This window comes from Oryzias latipes, chromosome 21, assembly GCF_053564925.1.
Source record: "Oryzias latipes strain Hd-rR chromosome 21, Olatipes_Hd-rR_3.1".
In the NCBI taxonomy this organism is placed as follows: Eukaryota; Metazoa; Chordata; class Actinopteri; order Beloniformes; family Adrianichthyidae; genus Oryzias; species Oryzias latipes.
In genome coordinates, this window is record NC_136257.1 from 4,579,143 (window position 1) to 4,605,774 (window position 26,632).

The window sequence follows — 26,632 nt, forward strand, 5'->3', positions numbered from 1 at the left end:
AACTCCAATCTTGCACTGGGTTTATGGTCATTCCAAACCCCAAAAGACCTGCTCATCGTTCAGGTTGTTTTTGTGGTTTGTGTTCCATTGTTGATCCTCCATTCGATGGTGAGCTACCCAACGGCATGACCCTGAGATCCATGACACTACCGCCTCCAATAACATCTCAACATCCATCCATCCATCCATCTTCCTCCGCTTATCCGGGACCGGGTCGCGGGGGCAGCAGACTGAGCAGAGATGCCCAGACTTCCCTCACCCCAGCCACTTCCTCCAGCTCCTCTGGGGGGACCCCGAGGCGTTCCCAGGCCAGCCGAGAGACGTAGTCTCTCCAGCGTGTCCTGGGTCTTCCCCGGGGCCTCCGCCCAGTGGGACATGCCCGGAACACCTCTCCAGGGAGGCGTCCAGGGGGCATCCGGACTAGATGCCCGAGCCACCTCAACTGGCTCCTTTCGATGTGGAGGAGAAGCGGTTCTACTCCGAGCTCCCCGCGGGTGACCGAGCTTCTCACCCTATCTCTAAGGGAGCGCCCAGCCACCCTACGGAGGAAGCTCATTTCAGCCGCTTGTATTCAGGACCTCGTTCTTTCGGTCATGACCATAGGTGAGTATTGGAACGTAGATCGACCGGTAAATTGAGAGCTTTGCTTTTCGGCTCAGCTCTCTCTTCACCACAACGGACCGGTACAGCGACCGCATAACTACGGACGCCGCTCCGATCCGCCTGTCAATCTCACGCTCCGATCTTCCCTCACTCGTGAACAAGACCCCAAGGTATTTAAACTCCTCCACCTGGGGCAAGGACACTCCACCCACAAAGAGATGGCAAACTACCTTTCTCCGGTCAACAGCCACAGCAAACCTCCCAACAGACAATAGGCTGCACCCATGTGCCCCCATCCCCTGTTTTGTACTGTACAAATCTTTTGTTTTGTTTAATACAATCGATTGCATTTTACCTTCAGTGCTGCCTTGTGTTTTCATTGACACACCCTGGGCTCCAGGAATTCTTTTGTGTATGTCAACTAGCGCCTAGCACTGTTTAAACATAAAAATATTACACATGGAAGAGAATTAACGTTTTAATGTTGCATTGTCTAGATTAAAGTGTTTTATCTAAATTTAGTTAGTCAGGGATTGCAAAAATAAAAAAAAAAACATAAAAATTCGGTTTTTTGGAACAATTTCTTGTGAATTCAGGCTCAGTTTTTACCCAAGTGCTAACACAGCAGTGCAAAATTGCATCACTGTTCCCGTTTACAACTCACAAATTTTAATTAGGTTTAAAATGTATACCAAATATGAGGACATGGGAGGACGTTTTAAATGCAAACTAGTCTGGGAAACCCAGACACAGACAGCTAAGAAGCACTTTGTTTCACAGAATTGCATGAGCTGGAGTCAGGCAGACGCAGAGAGCTGATGTGACAGCGTTCATGTGTTGCTAAGGATTTGCTATTGTCCTAAATCTGGTTGCGTTGGCAGCACAGAATGGTAGCAGCTGTATTTCAGCACGTTGCTATAGTGTGCTGCTTCGTATCTCTGGTGGCTGTTGCCATGGTGCCCTTAAACTGTTACTACAGTATTTTAAGGGAGATGCTGGAATGAAGGATGGGGTCTGCTAGGGTGAGTAGAAGGATAAAAACTCATCTGAAGTATTTGCAGAGACGCCCGCAGCAGCAGATGCAATCACTATGTGCTGAGGAGGAAATAGCTGTAACTGTTGACTTCATTGAGTAAATAAAGTCTATCAGAGCTTTCACAGTGACTGACAGAAAGAATGTGCAAAAATGTTAGGTATAAATGAAGGAGAAATGTTTTTACTCGACTGCATTCCCGGGAACTACTCCATATCCTCGCAGTCTAAAGTTTGTTTGCAAAAGTTTTTCCTCAGAGTTGCTGCTCACGTTCTTGTAAGAAATTGCTGGTTGTCTCAGAGGCGCAGGAAATGTGTCAACCTATCCTGAACTTTCACACACTTCTTATTCGCTGCGGATGCAGGAAACAGCGCAGCCGCAGGCCCTCTAAACTAGATTGAACCATTAATCTTTCCATAGTGAGGGGAGCCGGGGTGCAAGAAGACAATAAAGGAAGAAACAAATAAACACAGACCAACAACCAAGTGATACAGAGGAACGCAGATACTTTGTAATGCATTAGTGTCACCCGGACAAGAAAGTTATGCAGCTAATGCTGCCCTCTAGTGGCGTGACGGGTGAACAGCGCCCTCCTTAAGTGTCACCGATATGAAATAAGATTTATGTTCCTTTTAGGTTGTTTTGCACTGATGTGAGCCTTTTCTACCTAAACTAAAATAACTTTTTAGACTTTAACATGTCATCATGGTTCAGCTATTGCAATAAAACTCTGATCAAATTAGAGTTTCTCTGCACCTGAACCTATTTTTTTCACTGAAACACTTTTAACTTCTCAGTAAAAGCATGAAGCCAAAATTCCATTTGGAGACAACAATTACATAAATCGTGGGTTTGCACCGGATAGACTAGATATGCAGCTTTAAACACCTGAAATATTTCCAGCTGCACACAGATCTTCTTGTCAGAACTGATGACTCAAATGGTCTCGGTGTTCTTTGGTATGTTCGAGAGAAGAAAATCCTGCAAAAGGAGGATTTAGACCTCCAGCGGCCTCAGGACTCTCAAGCTCAGGCTCCAACCTCCTAGTTAGTTTAAAGTTTTTAGTTAGTTTAAATAAAAGTAAGGAATGCATTTTGGGACAGGAAACTAACTGCGGCAACAAAGTGAAAGATATTTTTACAGATGTGAACAAAAGTCCAAGAAAAAATGTCAAAGTAAAATCAAAAGTGGACGCAGATAACCTTAATGGTCAAATTTAAGAATATTGAGCTAAAAACTATTAACAAATTGTTCTTCAAGGCAAAACGGCATTCTCTGAAAACTTGCAACACGTGACCTCATTTCCTAAATTTTCAAATAAAGAGAAAAATGTCATGCAATTGGACAATACGTTTAGTAAAAATGTGTGCGTCAGTTACAAAAAACTGATGGTGCAGCAAATAACAGATGCAAACCAGTGTTATGAGGAAGATTTAGCGTGCACTGTGGAATGCTAGGAAAATCAACGCAATCAAGAGTGGAGAATAAATGCAAGGAAGGGGATGAAGCAGGAACAAATGCAACCACGTGCAGACTTCCAAGACGGTCGGCATCATTTGCGCGACTTAACCATCCGTGAAAAGCAGAGGTAAAAACCCTTGCCATCTGCCCCGGAGTGTGGCAGCAAGGGTCAGAGGGGAAGAAGAGAGCACGGGAGGTGGAGCAGACTGAATCCTGTAAAGTTTGCATGTTTTACAAACTAACCTTTAGTGAATCAGAGTATTTGAAGGTATTCTGTACATCACCCAATACATTTAAGCCATCATGCCATGTGTCCTCTGGGATTTAGCCCTGTAAATGATCCAGTTAGAGTGGCGGGCATAGCGTTCCCCTATAGCCCCACACTTTTTACTTTATTATGGTAAATATGAATCCTTTGCTCAAACTGAAAAAATAGCTATGTCACTCTATAATGTGTTAAGAATGTGGGCGTGGTCACAATAAAACCTCCGTTGCCAAGGAAATCCAAAAGTTTATTTTTGATGGTTCTTCTAAAAATTACATCACTATGTTCGTCAATCCCAGGCGACCCACAAATCAAATGCAGATAAAACCAAAGCTTTTGTTTTTTAGGTCATTTGAGATCCTTTTGTTATTACTTCCACTGCTTTGTGCTCAGGTGTACATGAGCCTAAAGTTTTACTTTGTTTTTTTTGCATCAAGCCATAACACAGTTTTATGATGGAGGTTTAGGGCCACCAAAAAATAAGACAAGTAAAATTACTAGATTTAAAGAAAAAAATTATGAGAAAAAGCTCGTAAATTTACAAGATTAATGTCAAAGTGAGCTTACAGAGCAGCAGCAGGTGAGCGCCACGCAGCAGCAGAGCAGACTGACTAAACTCAGTTGAACAGGTGACCTGAATGTTTATTGATAATAAGCTCATTTGTTTGATTTACGATTAATTAATGTTTTATTTATTGATGGGTGGTTTGCAGGATCTCTGCAGTCCAGTGAAGCCATTGGTGTCCCTGCAGATGTCCACTTCAATCCTTTCTTCCTCCACCAAAGACCAGATCTCTACAGATGTGTGACACTTCCGTCTGAGGAGGCGCACTTTTTGGCATTTTCAACATTCTAATGCTAATTTAACCCTTGTGCTATCTTAGATGACCCCCCCCCCCCCCCCCCCTTCCATCGACGTGTTCTCCCTACCATGACAAAGGTGGATAAAGGTGGAAAGATTTCATGTAATCCATGGACACCAGTGAAGATCACAAATCATTGAAGAAAAAAGGTTCAGAGCACTGTCTAGTGGGTCTAGATGACCCAACTCCCAATGTTAAAGTGCCTAGGATAGCACAAGGGATAACAGACTATTTTCATTACTCTTGATTGTTTTATGTTGAAATGAGACGTTTCATCTGGAGGAGGGGGCATTTGTAACACTGTTTTCCTTCCGCATTGGTGTTTAGGTGACAGGTTCATGACGTCAGGTGACAAATGAACTTCAGTGTGTGTGACTGATGATAGCAGATTACAAATGCGGTCTTCTACACCCAAACATATCTCTGAGCTCTTTAATTTACAAAACTCCGCTTTACCGACTGAACCCCGAAAGGTCGGCTCCACTGACAAAAATCTGATTTTGAGTGGCCAGAAGGTTTGAACAACGTTGGCATTTTTCCCGTAAATCTACAACATTTTCCCCGTAAATTTACGACTTTAAAGACGTAATTTAAAAAAAACCAATTTTGTTAATAAACTGGCGCTAAAACTCTTTCGTACAGTTTGCCATCTCTTAGTTTAGTTTTTTTTACTCACCACGTGTGTGTAATTAAGACATATGTCTTCTTTAACTTGTAGGTTGATGGAGAACTAAAACAAAGAAAGATGGCCGTTTACTTGATATTTACATGTTTATTTCACATGTTTATTAATTCAATTATTTCAGTACTGCTTACCTGCACATAAACATCGCATATGTTGCTAAAAAACAGCAATGGATCAAAGAAAATGACAATTTCAACTGTTAACATGTTGGCACCTCAAAGTACACAATTTTTGGCCTGAAAAATCTAGCAAATTTGAAAAACAAAATGATGAGAGAATACAGTAAAGGATAGGAGAAACCAGGAAAATATTTACGTAAGCTCCAAATGACACAAAAATAAACACATTTATGGATGCATTCAGCTAATTTTTCTTTAACGGAAAATGAATTTTTAACTAGATGATTTTTTATGGTTTGTTATGTGATGCAAGTTTGTTCTGTTAGACACACGGTCAGTTACAGTTACGCGAGTCGTTGGTTGTGGACAGCGTTTGTCATGTGAAGTATCAGTGTATGTACAAACAGTGTACTTTATTATAAAATAACCACAGTGCTTTCCCTTATTATGAGCACCCTCCATGAGTTGAACATTTCTAACAAAACAACTGATGTGTTGACATTTTTATTTATTTTTTAATGGTTACGTGAATGGCAGTATCACTTGAATGTAATCAAATACTCAGGATAGGCCTGGGTGTCGTGGAAGATAACAAACATGCTGGGATTGGCGACCTTGTCCACAACACTGTCGAACAACTCAATGGAGAGCGAACTCTTGGCTGGTGGAGCAATCATGTGTTGTTGACCAAGGGTGTAGTCTCCAGTCAGCACTCGGCACAGGTACATGATCTTCTCCCCGTTGGCGTTGGGCTTGGAATAGGTGTCTTGGGCAGAGTAACTGGCGTTTACAGCAAAGTAAGTGCCGTTCCCAAAATATGCAGCTGGGAAAGAGACAAATAGGAAGTTTAAAGATCCGATATGTGACAGCTGACTGAACTTTACAGATTTTAATGCTTTAAATAAAAAGTTGGAGCTATTCAAATACAGTTGGACCTTCTGCCAATTTACATAAGTTCACAAGTATAAACAATTTGAAAACTGTGTATTTTCTGTTCTATTGATTGCTCACAGAAAAAAAAAACATTTGTTACCTCGGCGATATGAAAGTAATGCTTCAAATTTCCAATGAGAATTAGCATAAAAATGTACTCTGTTATTAGGTACGACAGAGTTTTAGGGCCACCAAAAAGAAAAAAAAAAGTAAAAGAGATTTAAAATCGTAGATTTACGAGAACAAAAAGTGAACGCTGCGCAGCAGCAGAGCAGACAGACTAAACTGAGCTGAATGTTTATTGATAACGTTCCAAGGGTCTGGAAGCTCATTTGTTTGATTTATTAATGTTTTATTTATTGATGGATGGCTTGCAGGATCTCTGCAGCCCGTTGATGAAGTCGTCGGTGTCCCTGCAGATGTTCACTTCAATCCTTTCAATCTCTACGCCTGTGTGACACTTCCATCTGAGGAGGAGCACTTTTTGGCATTTTCAACATTCTAATGCTAATATTACAGACTATTTTCATTCCTCTTTATTGTTTTATGTTGAAACAGGACGTTTCATCTGCAGGAGGGGGCGTATGGAACACTGTTTACTTCTGCATTGGTGTTCGGATGACAGGTTCATGACGTAAGGTGACAGATGAACTTCAGGTTATGTGAATGAAAAGGAGAATAAAGGCTGCAGCGGTCCTCTACACCAAAACGTGTCTCCGAACTCCTTATTTTACATATGAAACTCCGCTTTACTGACACCGAACCGCGGAAAGACGGCTCCACTGACAATAATCTGATGTTGAGTCGCCAAAAGGTTCAGAATCTCCTTGTTTTAAACCTATAATAATCTGGAAATAAAGCTTCACAAAAGGCTCCACATATTTCATCTTCAAGCTAGGCTCTGATAAACGGAAAACTTTGGGGTTTATTCCTTGTTTATCTATGACTTTTTTTACGACTTAAAATTCGTAATGTAACCCTTGTGCTATCGTAGGCACTTTAACGTTGGGAGTTGGGTCATCTAGACCCACTAGACAGTGCGCTGAACGTTTTTTCTTTAATGATTTGTGAACCTCACTGGTTTCCATGGATTACATGAAATCTTTCCACCTTTGTCCACCTTTGTCATGGTAGGGAGAACACGTCAATGTAAGGGTGGGGTCATCTAAGATAGCACAAGGGGTTAAAAAATATCTTTTTTTGTAAACTGGCCCTAAAACTCTCTCCGTCGTGATTAGGTGCTAGGATGCAATTTAAAATAATTCAGATGGGAGGGAGGTATATAAAAAAAGTCAGGGACAGATTTACCATTAGGCAAAGGTAGCCAATTGTTTACCTAATAAATTTTATTACCCAGTAATAAAATATTTAAATATTTGTTATTCATTTTCACTGCCATTATTATTTAACTCTGTCTTCGCTTAAAACAACTTAAAATTGGTCATGCAAAAGTGTTTTGTCCTCCCCGTCCCTCTGCAGCAATGGACTTTTCCGTCATCACCAACAGCAAGTTAGCTAGCATAGAAACCGATCGAAGAGATTCTTTAAAAAAAAAAAAGAGAGACACTACAGTGTTTATTATCCGAGCGGCGGTAGGAAAAGGAAAAGCCAAGGAGAAAGCAAGAAATTTGTTGCCACTTTTTCGAAAGTGTAGGAAGATGAAACCAGAAAAAAAACTCAAACAGAAGATAAAGAAAGTCAAGAATGAGAAAAGGGACAGAAAACAAGACGAAAGGCAAAGAGAGGGGCAGAACATGGTAGTTTTGAGAATATTTAATTATCTTGTTTCTTTTGATTTCTTTAGTAAACCCTCCCAAATTAAAGAAAAGAGAAAAAGAACAGTTTTTGTTTCTACTAGAAAGTGAGTGGATAACAAATTAGCAGACTGAATGAATTTTCTTCCACGTAAAACAAATGTATATAAAATACATTTATTTTACATTTAAATGTGATTTGACCAAAATATTTGAATTCTTGACATTGATGCTGTCTAAAGGTAGAACAGGGAAGAAGTTATTCTACTGACGTTTAACCTAAGAGTCAGAAGTCAGAACTCTGTCTCCCCCTCTGGTCGCCGGCGGGAACCATGTCCAGAGTTCTAACTACACTTCATCTCCCAGCAACCCCTGTTTGTACTTCCTGGATGCCACACATCTGACTCTCATTCACTCAATTAATCACAGTCTACTCAAACACTGCACTGGGCCACTCTGCCTTCCTTATCAGGCGTTGTATTTGGACCTGATCTTCTGTTTCCTGACCCTGTATTTGACTCTGTTTGGCTGTCCTGACTCTCGCTTAGATCCTGACTATCCTGTCTCTCCTTTGATGATCTTATGCCTGTTATTGACTCCTGTCTGCCTGACGCTGATTTAGCTTTGTGAACTTTTAGCTGAGCTAATAAACCTGCTCCATTTGGATCCAGCCGTCTGTCTGTTCTTGTAACTCTAGATAAGAATTCAAAAAAAAAGGATTAACACAATCCCTGCAGAGAAAGTTAGAAACATTTTTGAACTGTCTTCTAAATATAATAAATTTTCTTCATCTGAATTCCATCCCTTCCTGCCATATCTAAAACTCTCTTGTTATGAAGTTGAATTATGGCATCTGGACTTCAAGTCTTATTTCTTCATCAGTCACTGAGATGAGGGCTGACATGTTTCTAGAAAGAACACTTTGAGTCCAGATAACTCAACAAAGAACCTTCAACTAAAGCTGTAGCAAGTAAGAGAGTAGGCCTTTGGATGTCATACCGTTCTTTCCAGCATAAACCCTGTTGAAGCCGCGTTCGTTGATGATTTTCACCGTGTCTTCGGAGGTGCCATGGAAGAGCCGCTTCTCGTTGTTCTGGTGGCCGTTTCTCACCTCCAGCTCACTCCTCTTGATTTGTAAACTCCTCCACAGTGCAGGATTCTGGATTCTATCAATCTAAGATCAAAGAAAAAAAGGGTTTCATTAAAAATTTTCACCAAAGGTTGCCTAAACTGTAAAGCTTTTTCAAAACCATACTCCCGCGGGAGGAGCGAGAGGGTACCTTTATCACGTTTCGCTTGCAGGAAGCCTGAAACAGTTGGAGAACTTCATTGTACTCTGGTGTGCCAGCCTGGACGTTGGCAACCAAACAGGTGGTCTTGGGAGGCATCTGCTGCCAGTGTTCTGGAATACCTTCACCTAGATTTCACACAAGAACGTTCAGTTAGCTTGACGTCAGAATTGCAAATGTAAAGGTTTAGCACCTGAATCTTGCCTTTTAGTTTATCAATTCGTTTAATTTGCAGAGTGTTTCCCTTCTTGTCTGTAGCTGGTCCTTCAGGTAGGGTGGCGGTGTAGTCTTGTCCCTGGACTTTGATGTTTACCGACGGCAGCTCCTGTTGCATTGCTTGCTCAAGCTTGTAGTTCGTCATTGGATCAAAACTCTGAAATTGCTGCCCCTGCAGTTGGTACTGCCAGTCTGCCACTGCCCCCGTCAGCTCCACCAATTTGTCCAACTCCTGCTTGCTTTTAACTTTTTTCAGAATATCGTCAATCTCACGAAGGGCTTTGATCACGTCCCTGCTGAGGCCTTCCACGATGAGCGAGGTCTGGGAGTTTTTGTTCTCCATTTGGATGGTCACCCCCATTTTCTTCTGGATGCCGTTGATGTGCTGGCAGTCTGCCTTCGACAGGTCTAAGATGGCGTTGTCAGTTATGGGTATAGTGGTTTGTTCGTTGGATATCAGGTCAGTTATCCACTTTTTGGCTGCATTTACTTTAGATTGTGTGCCGCCGCAGATGTGGAAGCAAGCAGGGTCCGGTTTGACCGGCACAATGGAAATATCATCCTCCTTCTTCTGCTTCTCTTCATTTTGACTCAAAAAGAGGCCTGAAAGAAAATGTATTATAATACATTTTAAAGTTTTCCATTTCTAAACAATACTATATAGCATTAGGAAATCAAATAAAAAACCTCCACATTTACTTTTGAGTCTTTGGCCAATAGAAGAGGGTACTGTGGCTTTCTCCTGTTGTTCTCCAGCTTCCCTCTGCTGCATACTGTTGTAGAAGTCTTTCAGCATTTGCTGCTGGAAGATGATTATGCGGACTGTTTTCAGGGTACTTGAAGGGTTTTGGCTCAATACATCGATCACTGCGTCCAACATGGCGTCTGCCACCTTACCGGCCTGCACATTGCCTTGACCTGAAAGGATGCAGCAGACAAAAGAAAAACAGCTAAGCCATGAGAACTCATCAACAGGGAGAAGAAAATGGGCGTCAGAATAAAGGCAGATTGCAAACGACTTAATGGGTGCAGCTAGGGCTGGGCAAGAATCCAAAACATTATGTTTTTAGGCTGTTTTTATTATGATTTCATGTAAAAATGAATAAACTGAAGGCAAATTTAGGAAAACGGTACATTTTCCATTAATCTGCTCCCCTTTAGTGAATCTGTCGTTTCAATTTGAGTTTACAGTTACAGTACATGTCATTAAAGATGTGTTAATGCCATTTATTAAATGCTTAAAAGCAATTTCATTTTCTTATAAAAATACTTTCTCAGCTGGTTCAGACTCAAGGTGACTGACTGAAACCCCTCTCCTCATGGGGAGTACAAGGGGGCTTTTTAGCTCAGCTTTATTTTTTTGTGATTAAAAAAAGAAAACACTTCATAGACCATGTGAAAATGCCAAAAGCAGAGAGCCCAGACAGATTAGAAGTCGGAGTCTGTATGAAGATTAAAGCTGCCAAAAGTGGAAGTACAACAGATTTGTTTCACCACCTGAAACAGAGATTCTGCTGAGTGTGAGAAGTGTTTCTCTTTATGAGCTGCTCAAGATGGCGCTAGTTCAGAAAATATCTGCTGCGTTGATCTACAAACACTTTACAGCTTGTGTTTAATTGAACTTTGAGTTTGAGCACATTTCCAAACGAGATGCTAAAACCCAAATAGTTTTTCTTAAATTTATTTTGTCATTTGTGTTTTTGGTAAAAGTAAAAAGAGGGAGAAAAAAATCTATTAAAATTGAAGAAAAAAAAAAGACTAGTCCATTTGATGTGCCTGCATCTCACCTACTGCACCCTTATTTACCCCTGCATGTTGTATAAGTGTTCCCCACGACCTGTTGCCCGCAGCTTGCCAGTAGAAAAAAATGCACATAGTCTCTGTGTTCATGTTTCCAACTTGGTAACTTTCTTGCTAAACCCAACTAACAACAAATCTGGCCACTTTTCCTGTTGTCACTGGAGACTTTTCTGGTGTTTGGAGACAATTTTATAGCATTGCCTATTTTGGTTCTCGTGGGACAGGATCAGATGTTGCTTTGAGGCTCCGCCCACCACCAGGAAAAAAAAGTCTTTGCTATAAATGGGTAAGAGTCAGAGATTCTAAGGCTACGTTCACACTGCAGGGCTTAACGCTCAATTCGGATTTTTTGAAGAAATCCGAATTATTTGCTAGACCATTCACATTTCCAAGTAAATCCGAACTTTTGTGATCTCCAGTGTGACCGTGACACGACCCAAACGAGACCCGCATGCGCAGAAGCCAGAAGAATACTCAACGGTGAACGACGTCACTCGTTGTTTGCGGAGCAAACGTTAACAATGGATGTCTAGAACAGTGTTGTCAAAAGCGGAGCTCTTTTTGTAATATTAAATTTATTTTCACGAAGGAGCAGCACAATTACAATCTTCTCATTTTAAGAAGGCATTGGAGTCGGGATCGTCTGTACCCACTGTAGTGGAAGAGGAATGTGTATGTGTTGGGGCCGCGCCCCCGCGTGTGTGCAAGCGCGTGCCGCGATAGAGAATAGGGGGGGGGGGGGGGGCAGTGTGGGCGCGCATTCATGTTGTGTGTTACGGAGGACGGTAATAAAAGAAGGTTTCCCCCAGAATAAATGCTATGGACTCTTTATTAACCCGTTCTGGAGAATCTAAGGGTCAGAACAGGGAGGAGGAGGAGGATCGCCTCGGGTCCCCCGCGCTTCTGAGCACAGTCGGAAAGGGGAGAAAGAAAAAAAAGTTATCGCGGGAAAGGTTAAAGACCACGCTCTGCCATTTATCTGGAAATTTTTTCAAAAACCGCCCAGTTGCAATAAGAGCCCTGGAGTTTGGCCTGAAGAGAGCTGTCACCCCAAATATTAATCCAATCAGTGACCTGCTTCCCTTCCACTGACTGGTCTCAGCAGCATCGTCAACCATGGTTGTTGTTTATGTTCTCGTTCCCGCCTACTTCAACGCAAAATGATGACGTTTGTTGCGTGTCGATGACGTACGGTTCGGAATCAAGTCGCCTGGCCGGTCAGACGGCGGTCGCAATTGAAAAGAACGGCTACAATTCGGAATCAGGACGGCAAACCCACGGGGCCTGGGTCGCAATTGAAAAGATCGGATCTGTGTCATTCAGACTGTCATGAAAAGATCGGAACTGGGCCGCTTAGGGGCAAAAAATTCGGAATTGCGTTGTTTCAGCCTGCAGTGTGAACGTAGCCTAAGAGTCCTGATTTAAACCCTTTGAAACTGAAACATGGATTTTGGAGAAGACACCCTTTAATCCTTACTTCAGCGATCATTGTGTGTTTCATCAACCGAGAGTTGGGGGGAAGAATTTCTGATTTGGTCTCACCTGTGCCGATGGCTGGAAATGAGACAGAGGTGAAGGACTGTTTCGCACACATTCCCAGAGCATCCTTGACAACCTTCTGGACTTTCACAGGGTCTGTCTGTCCAGTCAGGTGGAGAATCTTCTTACATTTAAGGTTCCCAGACTGTGTCAGTATCATGCCTGAATTTGGTTGGGCACCTACAGGAGAAGAGACCGGATTTAACCATACCAAATTATAAAGTGTGGGTGTTGAGCGTGCCCTTCCTTTCTAGATAATCATGTGAAAAGGCTGCAGATCCAGTTAATCATCAGCTCAGAATTCCCAGAATCACAAAGGTTCCAAGTTTCCGAATCGTAATCTTACCACAGGTTTGGCACTCTTGCTCAACAGCCTGACCGGCAGCATCCAGAATGGCCTTGGATACTCCTATGGAAAGGAAGAGGGAATAAAACCCAACCGTCTCAGAATTTAAACATTTCAAGATTTAAGAAAACTTGTGAAAATGAACAATTAATCCAATTTATATAAAAAAAATATGAAAATCCTCCTCTTTTTTGGTTTATTTTTACCTGACTTGAGAGTAAATTTTTCATCCGAAGAATTAACAATAACATCTGTGGTCTCTTTGGTTATATCTCCGGTTATTACTTGGATAGTCACATTTCCCATTGTAGTTTCATGCATCCCAGTACTGGAAGTAACCTTTGAGAAGGGCCTTGCTGGTAAAAATAAAAGAGAAACTGACAATAAATACAGCATATTATCTAAGTCTTTATAAGCTTTTACTTTAGTTGCCATTTATTGAACCCCTTATGGATAAGCGTATTAGCACGGTAGTTTGTAAGGGAAGATTAGTAAAGGTTGTTGTTACCTGTTGTTTGTGAGGAACTTTTAATATCTGAGCCAACGGAAGCATTGGGGAACTTCCGCATAAATTCCTTGGTAAATTCCTGTTAACAAGTATTAAAAAAAGAGTTAATGTAATCAGATTATTACTACTTTGATTTTAAAAATAACAATAATGTGGCTTTAAAATGCCACATAAACATTGCATTGTGGACAAAAAGATCAAGAGCCTACCTTGATTGATTTTCAAACACAAAGACTGAAACAATTCTTTAAAACTAAATTAAACATCAACGTAAAAAAAAAACAGAATTAGAAACTTTAAATATCTAAACTTTGCTGAGTTTTTTTGAGCCACTACAGCCCATTGAGCAAAAGTGAAACTAAACTAACAGTAAAAAGACATGGTAATGAATATACTTGGAAAGAAAGGAGAAAACTTAAAAAATATGCGTATGTTAAATGGGAAAACAGTTGCTGTTTACAATGATTCCTACATGTGTGTAACTGTTCTAACGTGTTTCTCTTTCCTCACCTGGATTGTTGGTGCATCTCCAGCGAAAATAACTATTTCAACCCTCTTCAGATGTTTGGGTTGTGCCTGGCTACCGAACTCAACAATTTTATCCAGCATCATGGAGGCTACAAGGGTTTTTGGAAAACCCAGGTTTCCCGTGCCAATGGCAGGGATCGATATGGAGGTCAAATTACCATTTTCTGCCTTTTCCAAGCAACCCTTGAATATTCCACTCAACACCTAAGAGAGAAGTAGTGAAATAAAAACCAGCATCTTTGCAGGTAGATTTCAATAAATGTATGACCTTTTTTTTTTTTTTGCTATTTAAATATATGTATGACAGTGGGTTACCTGTTCAGCAGCGCCTTTACCATTGTCCCACTTGGTGGCAACAGCGTGAAAGACTTTCTGGCTCTTCAGATTGCAGCCATCAGTAATAATGATCTCCCCCTCAGTTCCGGCTGCTTTCTGAGCCATCACTAGCTGCTGAAGTTTGGGCCCTGCCACATTCAGAATGGCAGTTGAAACTGCACCTTTATTCAGTGCAAGATCCGAGAATATCGTGTTGACCGTTACCTCCGTCTAAAACAAGGGTAACAAATGGGCTCGATAAACTCAAGAGATCTCCAAAAAATACAGACTAACAGAAAAATAGAGGAGTTACCTTTGAAGCTTCTATTTTTCCCTTTTTAAGAATGATGCACAAGCCTTCTTTAGTTTTCACTTGACACAGGAAGGGATCAGAAGCAGGAGACCTCTTTTTGATGTCTTTTGGAGGAACAGCTTGTTGAGAATGACTGACTCCATGATTGCCAAACTCCTGCTTAATGGCGTCTTCCAAACCCTGAACAACCTCATCAACCAGCTGTACCAAGCAACCAGTTTCACTCTTGAGTGAGGAAAGATACATGTTTTCCTTCTCCAGGAAGAACTTCTTCCCTCCAGGTTTGTTGACCATTAAACTGTCAAAGACTAAAGACGACAACATTGATTCAACAGACATCTTGGCTTCTTCCACAGCGGCTCTAGAACCACTTAGGTGGATGGTGTTTTTTTGGAAAGACACGTTCACTTGCTTTTGCAACTCTGTTAACCACGGCATTTCAGGACTTCTGAAGTACTTTATAATGATATTTGCTTTCACATGAACAGTTTCATCGACACGAGCGTTCTGCGTTAAGAACTCTTCTAATGTGAAACTGACTTTTTCCACCACATCTTTATGACCGCACACCACTACTTGCTGATCGGTGGTTTGGATTTGAATCCTGCTACCCGAGCTGTTGGTTTCATCCTCCATCTGCCTGACCAACTCTTTCCACTTTGCCATTTTTAGTACGTCCGCATCTTCAACAACAAAGCCTTTACTAGTCAACAACTGCCTCAGATGCTCTTGGGCATCCATTAAATCTTCTTCCGAAGCAGCGATGAGCTGCACCCTATTTGCACTGATTTCCAAAGCAGCGTTTATGTCGTAGGCGGTAAGGAGAGAATTTGTCAGTTCAACTTCTTCTCCACCTTTCAAAAAATCCAGCAAAGTTTCCTCCATATCTAAACTCTGTCGCTTTAATGAAAAACTTGAATCGTTTATGGTTTTGGTGGCAGCAAAAATCTCGTCGACAAGACCAGTAACTTTCAGAGTGGATTTCTCTTTGTTGAAGGACATCTGGAGCTCGGGGAACAATGACAAAAGCTTGTCTTCAAAACCATCCTGACACAGGATATGAAAGACTGTAGGTGATACTTTCACCTCCTGGGTTTTGCTTAATTTCTGCCTCTCCACCCTTTGTGCAGTTTTGTTAATGACTTCCTGAATTGGTTTCTCTAGTGCGTTTACATTATCCACAAGACCAGCCACAGATAAAACACCCTGAGCCTTATCAGGCACCAAAATAACCTCATCAGGCACCTTCAGCAGAGTCTGTCGAATTGCCCTCTCAGACTCTTCTACAGCCTCTGGCTTTAGCTGGAACGTTGTAGATTTGAATTTAGACATAGTTTGTGTAAAGGCAGCCTTCACTGTGTTGGTCCACTCTCTGATCAATGTTTTGGAATCCTTTTGCTTCAGTAACAGAGGCTTGGGTCCTAAGCACACCGCAGCCTGGTCAAGGGCCACATTGCAGAAATGCTTCTCCAAGTCACTGCGAATGGATTCCAGTGCAGCCGGATTCTGTTTCAGGTATGCAAAGACAGCGCTCTCCAAGGGCTCAGAGATGGTTGCAGGAAGTTTGAGGATTTTCTTATCTTTTCCGTAGAGAGCCACTCCCAAAGACTCATAAAATGGATAGACTTTGATTTCTTTATTTTTGAAGTTGTGCTTTTCTTTGAGGACATCCCTAACACCTTTGAAGAAGAAAAATGTTTTAACCATTCAAGCTATATTAGTAATAATGGTGTCTTATTGTGAGTACAGCAACAGTGGGGCAAAAAGTACGTAGTCAGCAACAAGCTGTGCAACTTGTCCCACTTAAAAAGATGAGACAGGCCTTTAATTTACATCACAGGTATACCTCAACTATGAGAGTCCGAATGGGTAGAAAAAACCCAGGAATCCTATTGTAGGATCTTTTATGAAAAATAGTTAATTCCTTGGTTAAATAAATGTTTAGTTACCTACAAACTAGCCAGAAGTTTGGTTCTCACAGACCTGTATGTTCTTCTGTAAGAGCCCCCTCTGTCCTCCATTTGTTACCTCTATCAAGGGCATGGTGTGATTAAACTCTATCAGTAGAAAAGACATCTGTCCAATGATCACAGTCCAAACTCCAGACCAAAAAGCTGTCAAAGAACAGAACCAAAATTGAACCAAAAATCTCCTATTTGAGGCTCCACAAAGATCTCACGCCATGAAGTCAAAATGATCGTAAGGACAGTGAGTAAAAATGTCAGAACTACACAGGGGACCTAGTGAATGACCAGCAGTGAGTTGAGACCAAAGTAGCAAAGTACGGTAAGTAAGACCAAAGTAACACACCACGCCACCACTGTGCCAAGCGCGGTACCCTGCTTAAGCAAGTCCATGTCCAGGCGGGTCTGAAGTTTGCTAAAAAGCAATTGGATGATCCAGAATAGGATTGGGGAAAATTCTTGTGGTCAGGTGAAACCAAAATAGAGCTTTTTGGTAAAATCTCAACTTTTTTTGTTTTTGGAGAAAAAAGAATGCATAGTTCCATCCAAAGAACACCATACCTACTCTGTAGCAAGTCAGTGGAAAACAACAAGCTTTGCAGCTGTTTTTCTGGAAAGTGACCAGGACGACTGATCCGTATAAAGGAAAGACTGAATGAGTGAAATTTAGCTTTTTAAGCTAGAGTGAAAACCTGCATCCATAGGTGACAGCATTAAGGAAGAAATGTGTCGGAATTTTCATGCATGACATTGATCCTAAACATTTTGCCTGGACCTCAAAGGAGTGACTAGGTAAAAAGCATTTTGAGGTCCTGCAGTGGCCAAGCCAGTCTCCAGACATCAACCCCATGAAAACCTGTGAAAGGGGAACATCCTTTTTGCTCAGCAAAAGTCCCAAATGTGACTGCTCTGGAGAAGATCTGCATGGAGGAATGGGCCAATATATCAACAACAGTCTGTAAAAACTTGGTGAAGACCTACAGAAACCCTTTTACCTCTAACACTGCCAACAAAGGGTATACAACAATGTATTGACAAGAACTGTTATTGACCAAATACTGTTTTCCTCCTCAATTCCAAAATAAATTCTTCAAAAATCCGACACTGGGATTTTGAAGTGATCAATGGTAAAAAAAAAAAAAAAACATTTCTCCTCTTTTTACGTAAGACAACTTGCAGGATTAGTAGCTGACTTTATACCTTTTGCCCCAATGTATGTAAAAACAACTTAAGGTTCACAAACATGCATAGATCAACAGAAATACCTTTAGGCTCTGTAAACGTGATGACAGCGGACTGCTCCTCTTCATTAAGCAAAACATCTTCAACACCTCCACCTTTACCATCAAAGTATAGTTGGAGTACGTCTGCATTAAACTTGTGTTCATTGTTGATGGCAACTTGCTTTGTCAGTTCCAGAGACCGGACCATTAATCCCTTCCTGTTAAACATCCGGTTTTGAGGGCAGGCTTTGATAAAAGTAGAGTTGTCTGCAAAATAATAAAAAACAAAAAAAGAATCAGCACTTCATCAATAAGTAAGACCTTGGTGTAGGTTTTTTGGACCTACGTTTATAAGTTTACGCCAACATAAAGTACCTGCTCCTGTCTGGAAAGTCACAACAGCTGAGGAAATTTCTGGAAGCATCTCCAAACTAAATTTCTGGGATGATAAGCGGAGACCCTTCAATACATTTTCCACCAACATTTCCAAGAATTCCTGGCTGGTCTCTGCAGAAATGTTCTCCAAAACCGCCGAGGTTGAACACAGCTCTTCTTCTTCTGTGTCAGGGGAATGGTCGGCCTCATCTGTAAGTTCCTGTTTAGGAATTTCTGCATCATTGGCTGTTAAGAAGAAAACCAAACCTCAGTTAAATGACAACCCAGAACAGAACAGGAAGCATGTAGTTAAATTCTTGATTTTGAAAAGCAAATATTAAAACAGGACCACATATGAATTGATTTGCAGTTGTAGTCCATAAACTGATGCAGTACATACCGTGTTGGGGTTTTTCTGTTTCTTATTTCTGAACACTAACGAAATCTTTTACCTTAATTTTAGGACATTGTGTTCATCTATCTGTAACTTCATCCAGAAGGTCAATACAACATTATCGATAAAATTGAATAATCAAATTATTTTTCACTTAATATAGAACATTTTTGTTTTTAATTTTGAAATTGTAATTTTATTTATGAAAGTTTCCTTTTGTTTTGTTTCTTTTTTCAGTTCGAATCAATAGCTACATAAAAAAATGCCTTTATAGTCCAGCAAAATTAACTTTGGAATATAAATTTGACAAATGCAACAATCAAATAGGTATTTATCAAAAATCAAATTATGAATCAAAGTTAAATACAGAACACTTTTGGGAGCGTATACCTTTTTCTATATTCAACACTTATATATTTGTATTTATTTATATTTATATTGTTTATTTATTGTATTTTTTAATTATAAAACTTATAAAAACATTCTATATACAACATCCTTTTGGTTTTATAATAAAATCTAACCATGACTAAAATCTAACCATGACCAAGCTCTCTCAAAAAGTAAAAATAAATCTTCAGTCATTTAATATTTGCATAAAAACTATCACTCAAAGCATACTCAAACGTCTGACTGGTAGTTTTTCCTTAAATATTCCACCCAAAAGCCGGGGATTTGCTTTTACAATCTTATTTTCTTTTTAAAAAGATAGAAATATCTTTTACACAATAGATCTATTGTAAAAATCTTCTTTTTTAATTCTAGTCTCATGTCTTGCAGGAAACATAACCTTTGTAACCGCTGCTCTTTTTGTTTTATGTTGTAAAACCACCAGGTGAACTACAAAGAAGTTTCAAATATTAAGGTGGTATGAGCAATTTAACACAGACTTTCAATAGTAAATTAATTGGTTTCTTCATTTCATACTTACATTTCTTCTTCTGTTCGGGAGCTGGGCTTTTCTGCATGACATAAAAAAAAAGCCATGAGCCATTTTCTAATCTATAAAAATCAACATTCTCAATCTTATTTCAGTGGAGCATCTTAAGTGATTTTTTTATCATTAATAAAGCTAAACCTATATTTGTGTGGTACCTTTCAAACAAACACTCAGCACAGTTTACACTGCAAATAAAAAACAATAAACACATTAAGTCTAAGTTAAATTGGCAACAAGTGTTAATGGCAATAATACTAAATCCTAAAATGAAAGTGCCAAAATAAAAGCATGGAAAGAATAAAGTTTTACCACCCTGACACCAGAATTTATTTCTAGCTGTGATAATAAAAAAAAAAATCACTTGTGCTTTTGCTTTCAAGTTGTGTCAGAAGTCAGATCTCCCCTTCTGGTCACCAGCGGGAACTCTCTCCAGAATTATAACTGCACTTCATCTCCCTGCATCCCCAGTGCAGTTTCTGGATGCCACACACCTGACTCTCATTTACAATCACTCACAGTATACTTAAGCACTGCACTGAGCCTCACTCAGTGTGAAGTATTGTTGGTGCCACTCTACCTTCCTTATCCAGCGTTATTCCTGATCCTCTGTCTCCTGACCCTGTTTTGGCTCTGACTCTGTTCGCCTGCTGCCTGCCCTGACTCTCGCCTGGATCCTGACTACCTCTGTTACTTCTCCTTTGATCTCATGCTTGTCATTGACCCCTGCCTGCCTGACCCTGATTTAGCTTTGTGGGCTTTTAGCTGAGCTAATAAACATGCTGCATTTGGATCCAGCAGTCTGCCTGTTCTTGTGACATTATAGCAGTGTATATGCCTTTCCATTTTTCTGTATTACAGAACTCCAAACAGGCTGGGCTCTAACATCATCTGCTAATGAAACCAGAAGATGAGTTGCAATTTAAAGTTGAAGAGCCACAACGTGTCCGTGTCGTAGACCTGATCGGTTTTGTTTTTGTGTTTGTCACAATATTGCCAGTCGGTTTTGTTTTCCTATGAACTGTTTACTAATTTTGTGAGTCAATATCCACGACAATATTGGGAACAAAGCAGCAAAGACCTGCTGGACGCTCACTTTGTGGGTGTGCCCAACTTTGTAGCATGTAGTCTGTTTTTCAAGATATTTGATGTAATTTTTTTTTTTTTCGTTTTTTTTTTTCAAACTTTATAAAATATTGAGTTTTTTTTGGGTTTTTTGTTATTTCTTTGGTTTTTAATACAATTCTACTTTTTCCTCTTTTCTTGTTTTCGCTCTGTTTTTTTAGGACTACAAGAGATGTAGTCGCAAAGCGAAGATATATAATTTGCTTACTTAAACACCCTGGTTCACTCTTAGAGAAAGAGTAATGATATCAAGAATTTCTGTGGAGTTTGTTTAAACAATAATGAGTACTTGTGATGTTTTTGAGATGATTTATGGCGAGTTACTGAGATATTGTTTGTCTTTATTGTACTTTATTGACGGTCCCTGCCTGCCTCTGCAGCTTCCCAAGCATCAACGTCACGGCAAACGTCAAAGCTCAGAACAAGCGGATTCTACTTCTCAAAGAACTCCAGCGTTGACTAATTTCTACGGAGCCCGTGACCTGACATGGGTAAAAAATAATAATTTATTTGTTCACACTAAATAATATTTCATTATTGCGAAATAATAATTCAAGTCATTCATAAACACGGATGTGAGCAATACTTGGATTTTAAGCAGATACCTTCTTCCCATTTCTGTCTGTGTGTGTCTCATTACAATGCATGGAAAACACGGAAGATATTTATTTATTTTAAAAAGCTCCACAAAAGTATTGGTAATCACGTTTCCACGCACTCCGTCCTGCCGCTTTCCGTCGCCACATTGTGTCTCTGTGACCCACATTCATTCAAGAGGGTAAACATAAAAAAAAAAAAATCAAACTAGGGGATCTCGCTGTGCGCCGGCAGAGTGAGCTCCGCCGCCGTAGGTCGCTATATCGCTCTGGCGGCAGACAGCGGCTCTCCGTCTGTCCTTCAGCACGCCGCCTGGAGTAGCCATCACCTCGCTAAAGTCAATGGAAACATCAATGATGCAATGGCAAAATATATTTCATTATTGCTTTAAACCAGTTATCTTATTTAATAACCGAAATGTGAAGGTATCTGCTGTAAATCCAAGTGTTGCTCACATCCGTGTATATGAATGGCTTATCACGTGAATTATTATTTCGTAGGAACTAGGGTTGGGCGATGTCCCTTAAATTGGCCGTTGACGATGTTTGCTGTCAACCATCGGGATGGACGATGACATCGTCGGGGGGGGGGGTATTTTTACATTTTTCGTTCTTATATAACTGCTATTCGTTTTTTTGCTTTTTTCATTTTATTTCCCAACTAATGACTTATCCGCGATGATCAGGTATAAACTGAGGGAAGTGACTTTAACAAAAAAAGTGACAAACAAAATAGAAAAGAAGTAGTCCGCTCCCGCACTTCACTACTGAAGTGGACCGGCGGAGCGCGGACTTACAGCTTTGTGTTTGAGGGGAAAGGGGGGGTGCTTTGTTACATGAGCGCTATGTGTGGGAGATTTAAGACTGCGATCTGTCCTGCAGCTCTAGGGGTACAAGCAACCGAACTCAGAACCGGGTCTAAAAGTGTGTGTCTGAGCACAGCTCGGATCGTCAGCAGACACACAGCGGTTTGAGCTTCAAAGCAGAAATGTCGCTCAGTCCTTAGAAAACATTCAAACAATCACGCGGATTAGTGTTTCCAGTCGTGTCCCGACTAAATAAAGTCTGATGTTATTCTTACATGTTTACGTGCAGCCAGCAAGCAGCACCACCCAAAGCTAATGTTGTTAGCCCGTGTTAGCATACTGCTAATCCTGGCTTCGTTCAGATAAAGAACTGACCACACGGATTAAAATTCAAATGATGAGCGAACAGGTGTTTCATAATAACCGTAACATTATTAAAGGCACGTTTAGAAGATCATCTCGTATTTTACCGAGCTGACATGTCAATATATAAAGCCGCTCGGCGCTGTTTAACATTGTTTTGTATTGAATTGTTACATTCAATAAAGTTTGGAAAAAAAAGCCGCTCGGCGGAATTTATATCCTTCCGTTATATCCTTCCGTTGTGCCGATGGACGATGATATCGTCCATCGGCACAACACTAGTAGGAACAAATTCATTGTTTTTTTTCTCATGTTAGGTCACGGGCTCCGTATTTTCTGTATCACCACAAAGAAAAACAAACGCCTCATAGCACATAAAAAAAACAGAGATGGATCATGTCTAAGGCCCGGTCCCACTGTGGCTTTTTTTTTAAACACTTTTTTTAAACACTAAAAAAATTAGAATGAAGATAAGCTAATTTTGAAGCAGAAGTGGTTTGATACATATTTATATAAAAGAGGTTAAAGACCCAGTTTTTTGGTGTTTTTTCAACATGTTGTTGTAGCTTTTCTCATGATGGACATACAGTATATAAAAAAAGTAAAATTAAAACTGCATTTCTGAGTATTTTTTGTAATCAAATCTTGATGGATCAGGAGCAGATAAAAAAATACTTTGTTTAAAAACAGCTCAGGTTCATCTTCCTTTTGCTCATCTGAGCTGGCATCTGGCTCAAAACGACTACATTCTCCTAAATGTATTTATTTTATTTTTCACTTTTATGGTGACCCTAATACTCCATCATAATTATTAAATGTATATTAACCTTATTGATATAGACACCCCACTGACAGTTATTAATTTAATCATAACTCCACAAGGTGGCAGTATTTGACATATCGGATGGTAAAAGCGAAACTATGATTTTACAAATTAAAATAAATAATTAAGAGTTGTCTTCAAAATGTTATCGATATGCTTAAAGCTAGAAACATCTTTCAGGTTTTTATATTCAATATGGATTCTTTTTGAGTGTATTGTACTTCCTTGGATGAAAGTATTCCTATAATAGGTGGCAGAAAAAAATTAATTTACACAAATAAGCAAATTTCTGTTTGGAAAACATGGTTTGCTCCTTTTTGTTATGTATTGTACTCATAAGGAAATAATGTTTTAATACCAACAAACAAACAAACAAAAGGAGTGTCCACAATTCCAGAGGACTTCCTGAAACAACAAGGCCTAAGAAATAAATTAAACTTTTACATGTTTTCACTAGGAAAAAAATCCCTGAGCTGAAAATATTCTAACCAAAAAAACTTTGATTTTAAAATGTTGTGTGTCCGTGGATTTGTTTGTTGTGTATTCATTCCAGTCAGCTGACCTGAGCTGCTGTTTGCTCCTCTGGAGGCAGACGAGCTGTCATCTTCAGAACCCCTTTCTCCAGTTGGACCTGGTGGGTTTCTTTATCCAGAACTTTCTTCTTATCTGTGGAAACCGAGCCGTCAGGGAGCAGCACCCACGGACGCGCGTGGCAGACCGGTTGAATGTCACTACTCACCCTCCTCTCTGCTGAAGCGCAGCACCGCCGAGCGGCTGCCCTCCTCATAGTCCACCTGGCAGTCTCCGCCGCCGGACCTGCGGCTCTGGAAGTACTTCACCAGCTTGTTCTTCACTTTGGGGACGTCGCCGCTTTCCAGTTCCACCACCACCCGGTGGGAATATTCTCCGGCCATCGCGGCGGCCCCAGCAGACTGAAACCAACACTAGTGAGCCGGGCGGGAACGCTTTCACTTTTGTTTTATGGGAAGTGACGAACTGTCACTCGGTCCCGCAGGGGCCTTCAGATCCCCGCACAGGCCACGCACAAAGACACAAAGTCCGCCTGAACAGTCAGCGGGGTCAGAATAATCAAAAATAATAAAATAATACACGCCCTCCGCGCGAATTTGCTTTCACTTTCTGTATTTACGGGACTTTCCATAAGAAGGTGCTGTGAGACAGAGGCGTGTCCACGATTTTCTTTTCCTAGGGCGGGGTGGGGGGCCTCTGCCCTTTTAAACAGTAGAACATTGTTTATGTCCAAAATCCCACCCTAACTACTACAAAACTAAATAGTGCTGCACTATGTAATGCCCTTAAAAGCAATTCTGACACCATGCTCACTACTTTTGTTCTTTTTAAACGTCATATGACGTCATTGATTTCACAAAGTTAAAATTGAATTAATATAAGCATTTTGCGACGATTATTTATGAGTCCACTGTCCTCTGAAGATAAAGACATTGATGATTTTTTAAATACGGTGTCCTGTACCGTTAGCAATATGAATCCTCATTTTATGTCAGTTATGTCCAACATGCTCTTATTTGAAATCTGTTATGAAAAGTACAACAAATTTGTAGATGTTGACGGTTTATTTCAGTGTTAGAATAAACTGATCTCCCTCTACTTTTCACCTCTCATGTAGGAGTTAATACAGGACGCTAACACTGGTTTCTATTTTCTTTTAGGAAAATTGTCAGATGTGCAATAAATGGAGGGGTCTGCTGTGTCCCAACATCTTTTGATTCCTTAAACACAACGCAGAAGTGGTCTGGTTACGTTGGCATGTTCTCTTCATTCATGCGTGGACTTCCTCTGGGCACTCAAGCTGCCTTCCACACTCAACAAAAACATCCTTCATAGGTTAATTGCTGATTCTTAATTGTTCCTAGACATGCGTTTGTGGCCCCTCAACACACTAGCTACTTGTTTAGGGACTACCCCATTTACGCACAATAGGAACTGGCTCCTGCTGGCCAGTGGCCCCAAAGAGATGCAGCCACGCAGTATTGAGCGCACGTGTGACCGAATGCCCCCTTACATTTGCACACCAAATGGAGACTGGATTTGATAGAGGTTAAAAATATACAATTTATTAAAAACTTTACACAAGTTCCATAGAAAAGGTTAAAATAAACTCAGACAGTTGGACCGCACTCCAACACTGCATGAGGGCGGCTGCCTCCAGGATCGCCTCAGCCCCACTGCACCGGTGGGTAGCCCCAAACACCACCAAGGGAGATCTCTGATCCAAACCCTCACCAGGAGTACCTGCTCAGGGCCAAAATGCACACAAAAACAAGCCACAACCCAAACAGTGATTAAAAGAAAATACAAAAACAGAAGAGGTGCACCTGAGCAGGACACCACTAATTTATGGGCCGAACACAGGGGGGTCCCCCTTACACAACACCACGTATGGCACCCACCAGCTGCCATAAGGATAAAAGGAGGAGGCAGCCACCTTTAGCCAGGTCCAACCACCAAGTTACTAAAATGAGCACAAAACAGTTTAAAAATGGATAAAAGCAAGGGTGTCAAGCTTGGTTAAAACATTAAAAACAATGACTAAAAACACTATAAGCAAAACAGCAGTGGCAACTCTGCTGGAAAAAGAAAAATAAGTTAGTTCTCCCCTGGGACAAACACATGTTTTACAAACCCTTATATTACCTCTCATGCCCCAGGGTCAGAACTCATGCCACCACCTGTTAATATAAATATAATTTAAAATGTTGCAAACTCAAATGCTTAAAAACTTTAGTAAAAGGACTCAAATGATTAAAAGTTTTAGTAAAAAAAAAGGTCCACAAATCAAGCTCACCCACCAAGGCCAAACCAGGAAACCAACATCTAGATCAGGGGTCGGGAACCTTTTTTGCCGAGAGAGCCATAAACGCCACATATTTTTAAATGTAATTTCGAAAGAGCCATACAATAATGTAGTGTCCTTTTCCCACACTGAGGCATGGAGACTTAACCTCTCTTAAGGTTCTTTATTCTGGTTACTGTAGACCGCAACGAACGCCGTAAAATTAATTCAGCAGCTCCTGAATCTCTCCCGCTGAGACGAGAGCGCTTCTACCAACTTTATATTCTCTCACTGCCGCTCCAGCCCTCCCATCTCCCTTATTCGGCCCATAGCTCAACCCCATTGGTCCAAACTACCTAACAACAGCCTGAGCGACAGAACTGAGAGCCAATCAGATCTATGCTTGATGCGTTTAATGAACTCCAGGGGCCTCATTTATAAACGTTGCGTACGCACAAAAGAAGGCGTACGCCACTCTCTACGCAATAGTTGAGATTTATAAAAAGCAAACTTGACGGGAAAATGTGCGGTCCTCCACGCAAGCTCTGACCCAGGCGTACGCACAAAAACGGGTGAAATGAGAAATGGCGACACCGTCGGCAGATGGAAGAAACACGTGAAAGTGACAGTGTGTGCCAAAT

At 40.7% G+C, this 26,632-nt stretch overlaps 1 protein-coding gene across 1 annotated transcript; it reads right to left on the reverse strand.

Annotated features, from left to right (window-relative positions):
- Nucleotides 1-4,977: 4,977 nt before the first annotated feature.
- parp14rs1 (poly(ADP-ribose) polymerase family member 14-related sequence 1) lies at nt 4,978-24,384 on the reverse strand. Its single transcript, XM_011489218.4, has 17 exons — nt 23,916-24,384; nt 23,739-23,842; nt 19,458-19,488; nt 18,133-18,378; nt 17,800-18,024; nt 14,571-16,249; nt 14,258-14,488; nt 13,925-14,146; nt 13,415-13,493; nt 13,113-13,262; nt 12,907-12,969; nt 12,564-12,740; nt 9,921-10,139; nt 9,210-9,824; nt 8,997-9,133; nt 8,716-8,890; nt 4,978-5,852 (listed from the first exon to the last, which is right to left on the reverse strand). Exons 1-17 carry the CDS (start codon nt 24,088-24,090, stop codon nt 5,569-5,571), a joined length of 4,812 nt encoding a protein of 1,603 aa, XP_011487520.1. The 5' UTR covers nt 24,091-24,384; the 3' UTR covers nt 4,978-5,568.
- Nucleotides 24,385-26,632: the final 2,248 nt, after the last annotated feature.

Excerpts from the sequence above, each read along its gene's own strand:
- parp14rs1 (XM_011489218.4), bottom strand. The coding sequence starts at position 24,090 with ATGGCCGGAGAATATTCCCACCGGGTGGTGGTGGAACTGGAAAGCGGC. Across the intron at positions 12,970-13,112 it reads AAAATTTACTCTCAAGTCAG|GAGTATCCAAGGCCATTCTG; the intron begins GTAAAAATAAAC and ends TCCTTTCCATAG. Across the intron at positions 9,825-9,920 it reads TATTGGCCAAAGACTCAAAA|GCCTCTTTTTGAGTCAAAAT; the intron begins GTAAATGTGGAG and ends ATTTTCTTTCAG.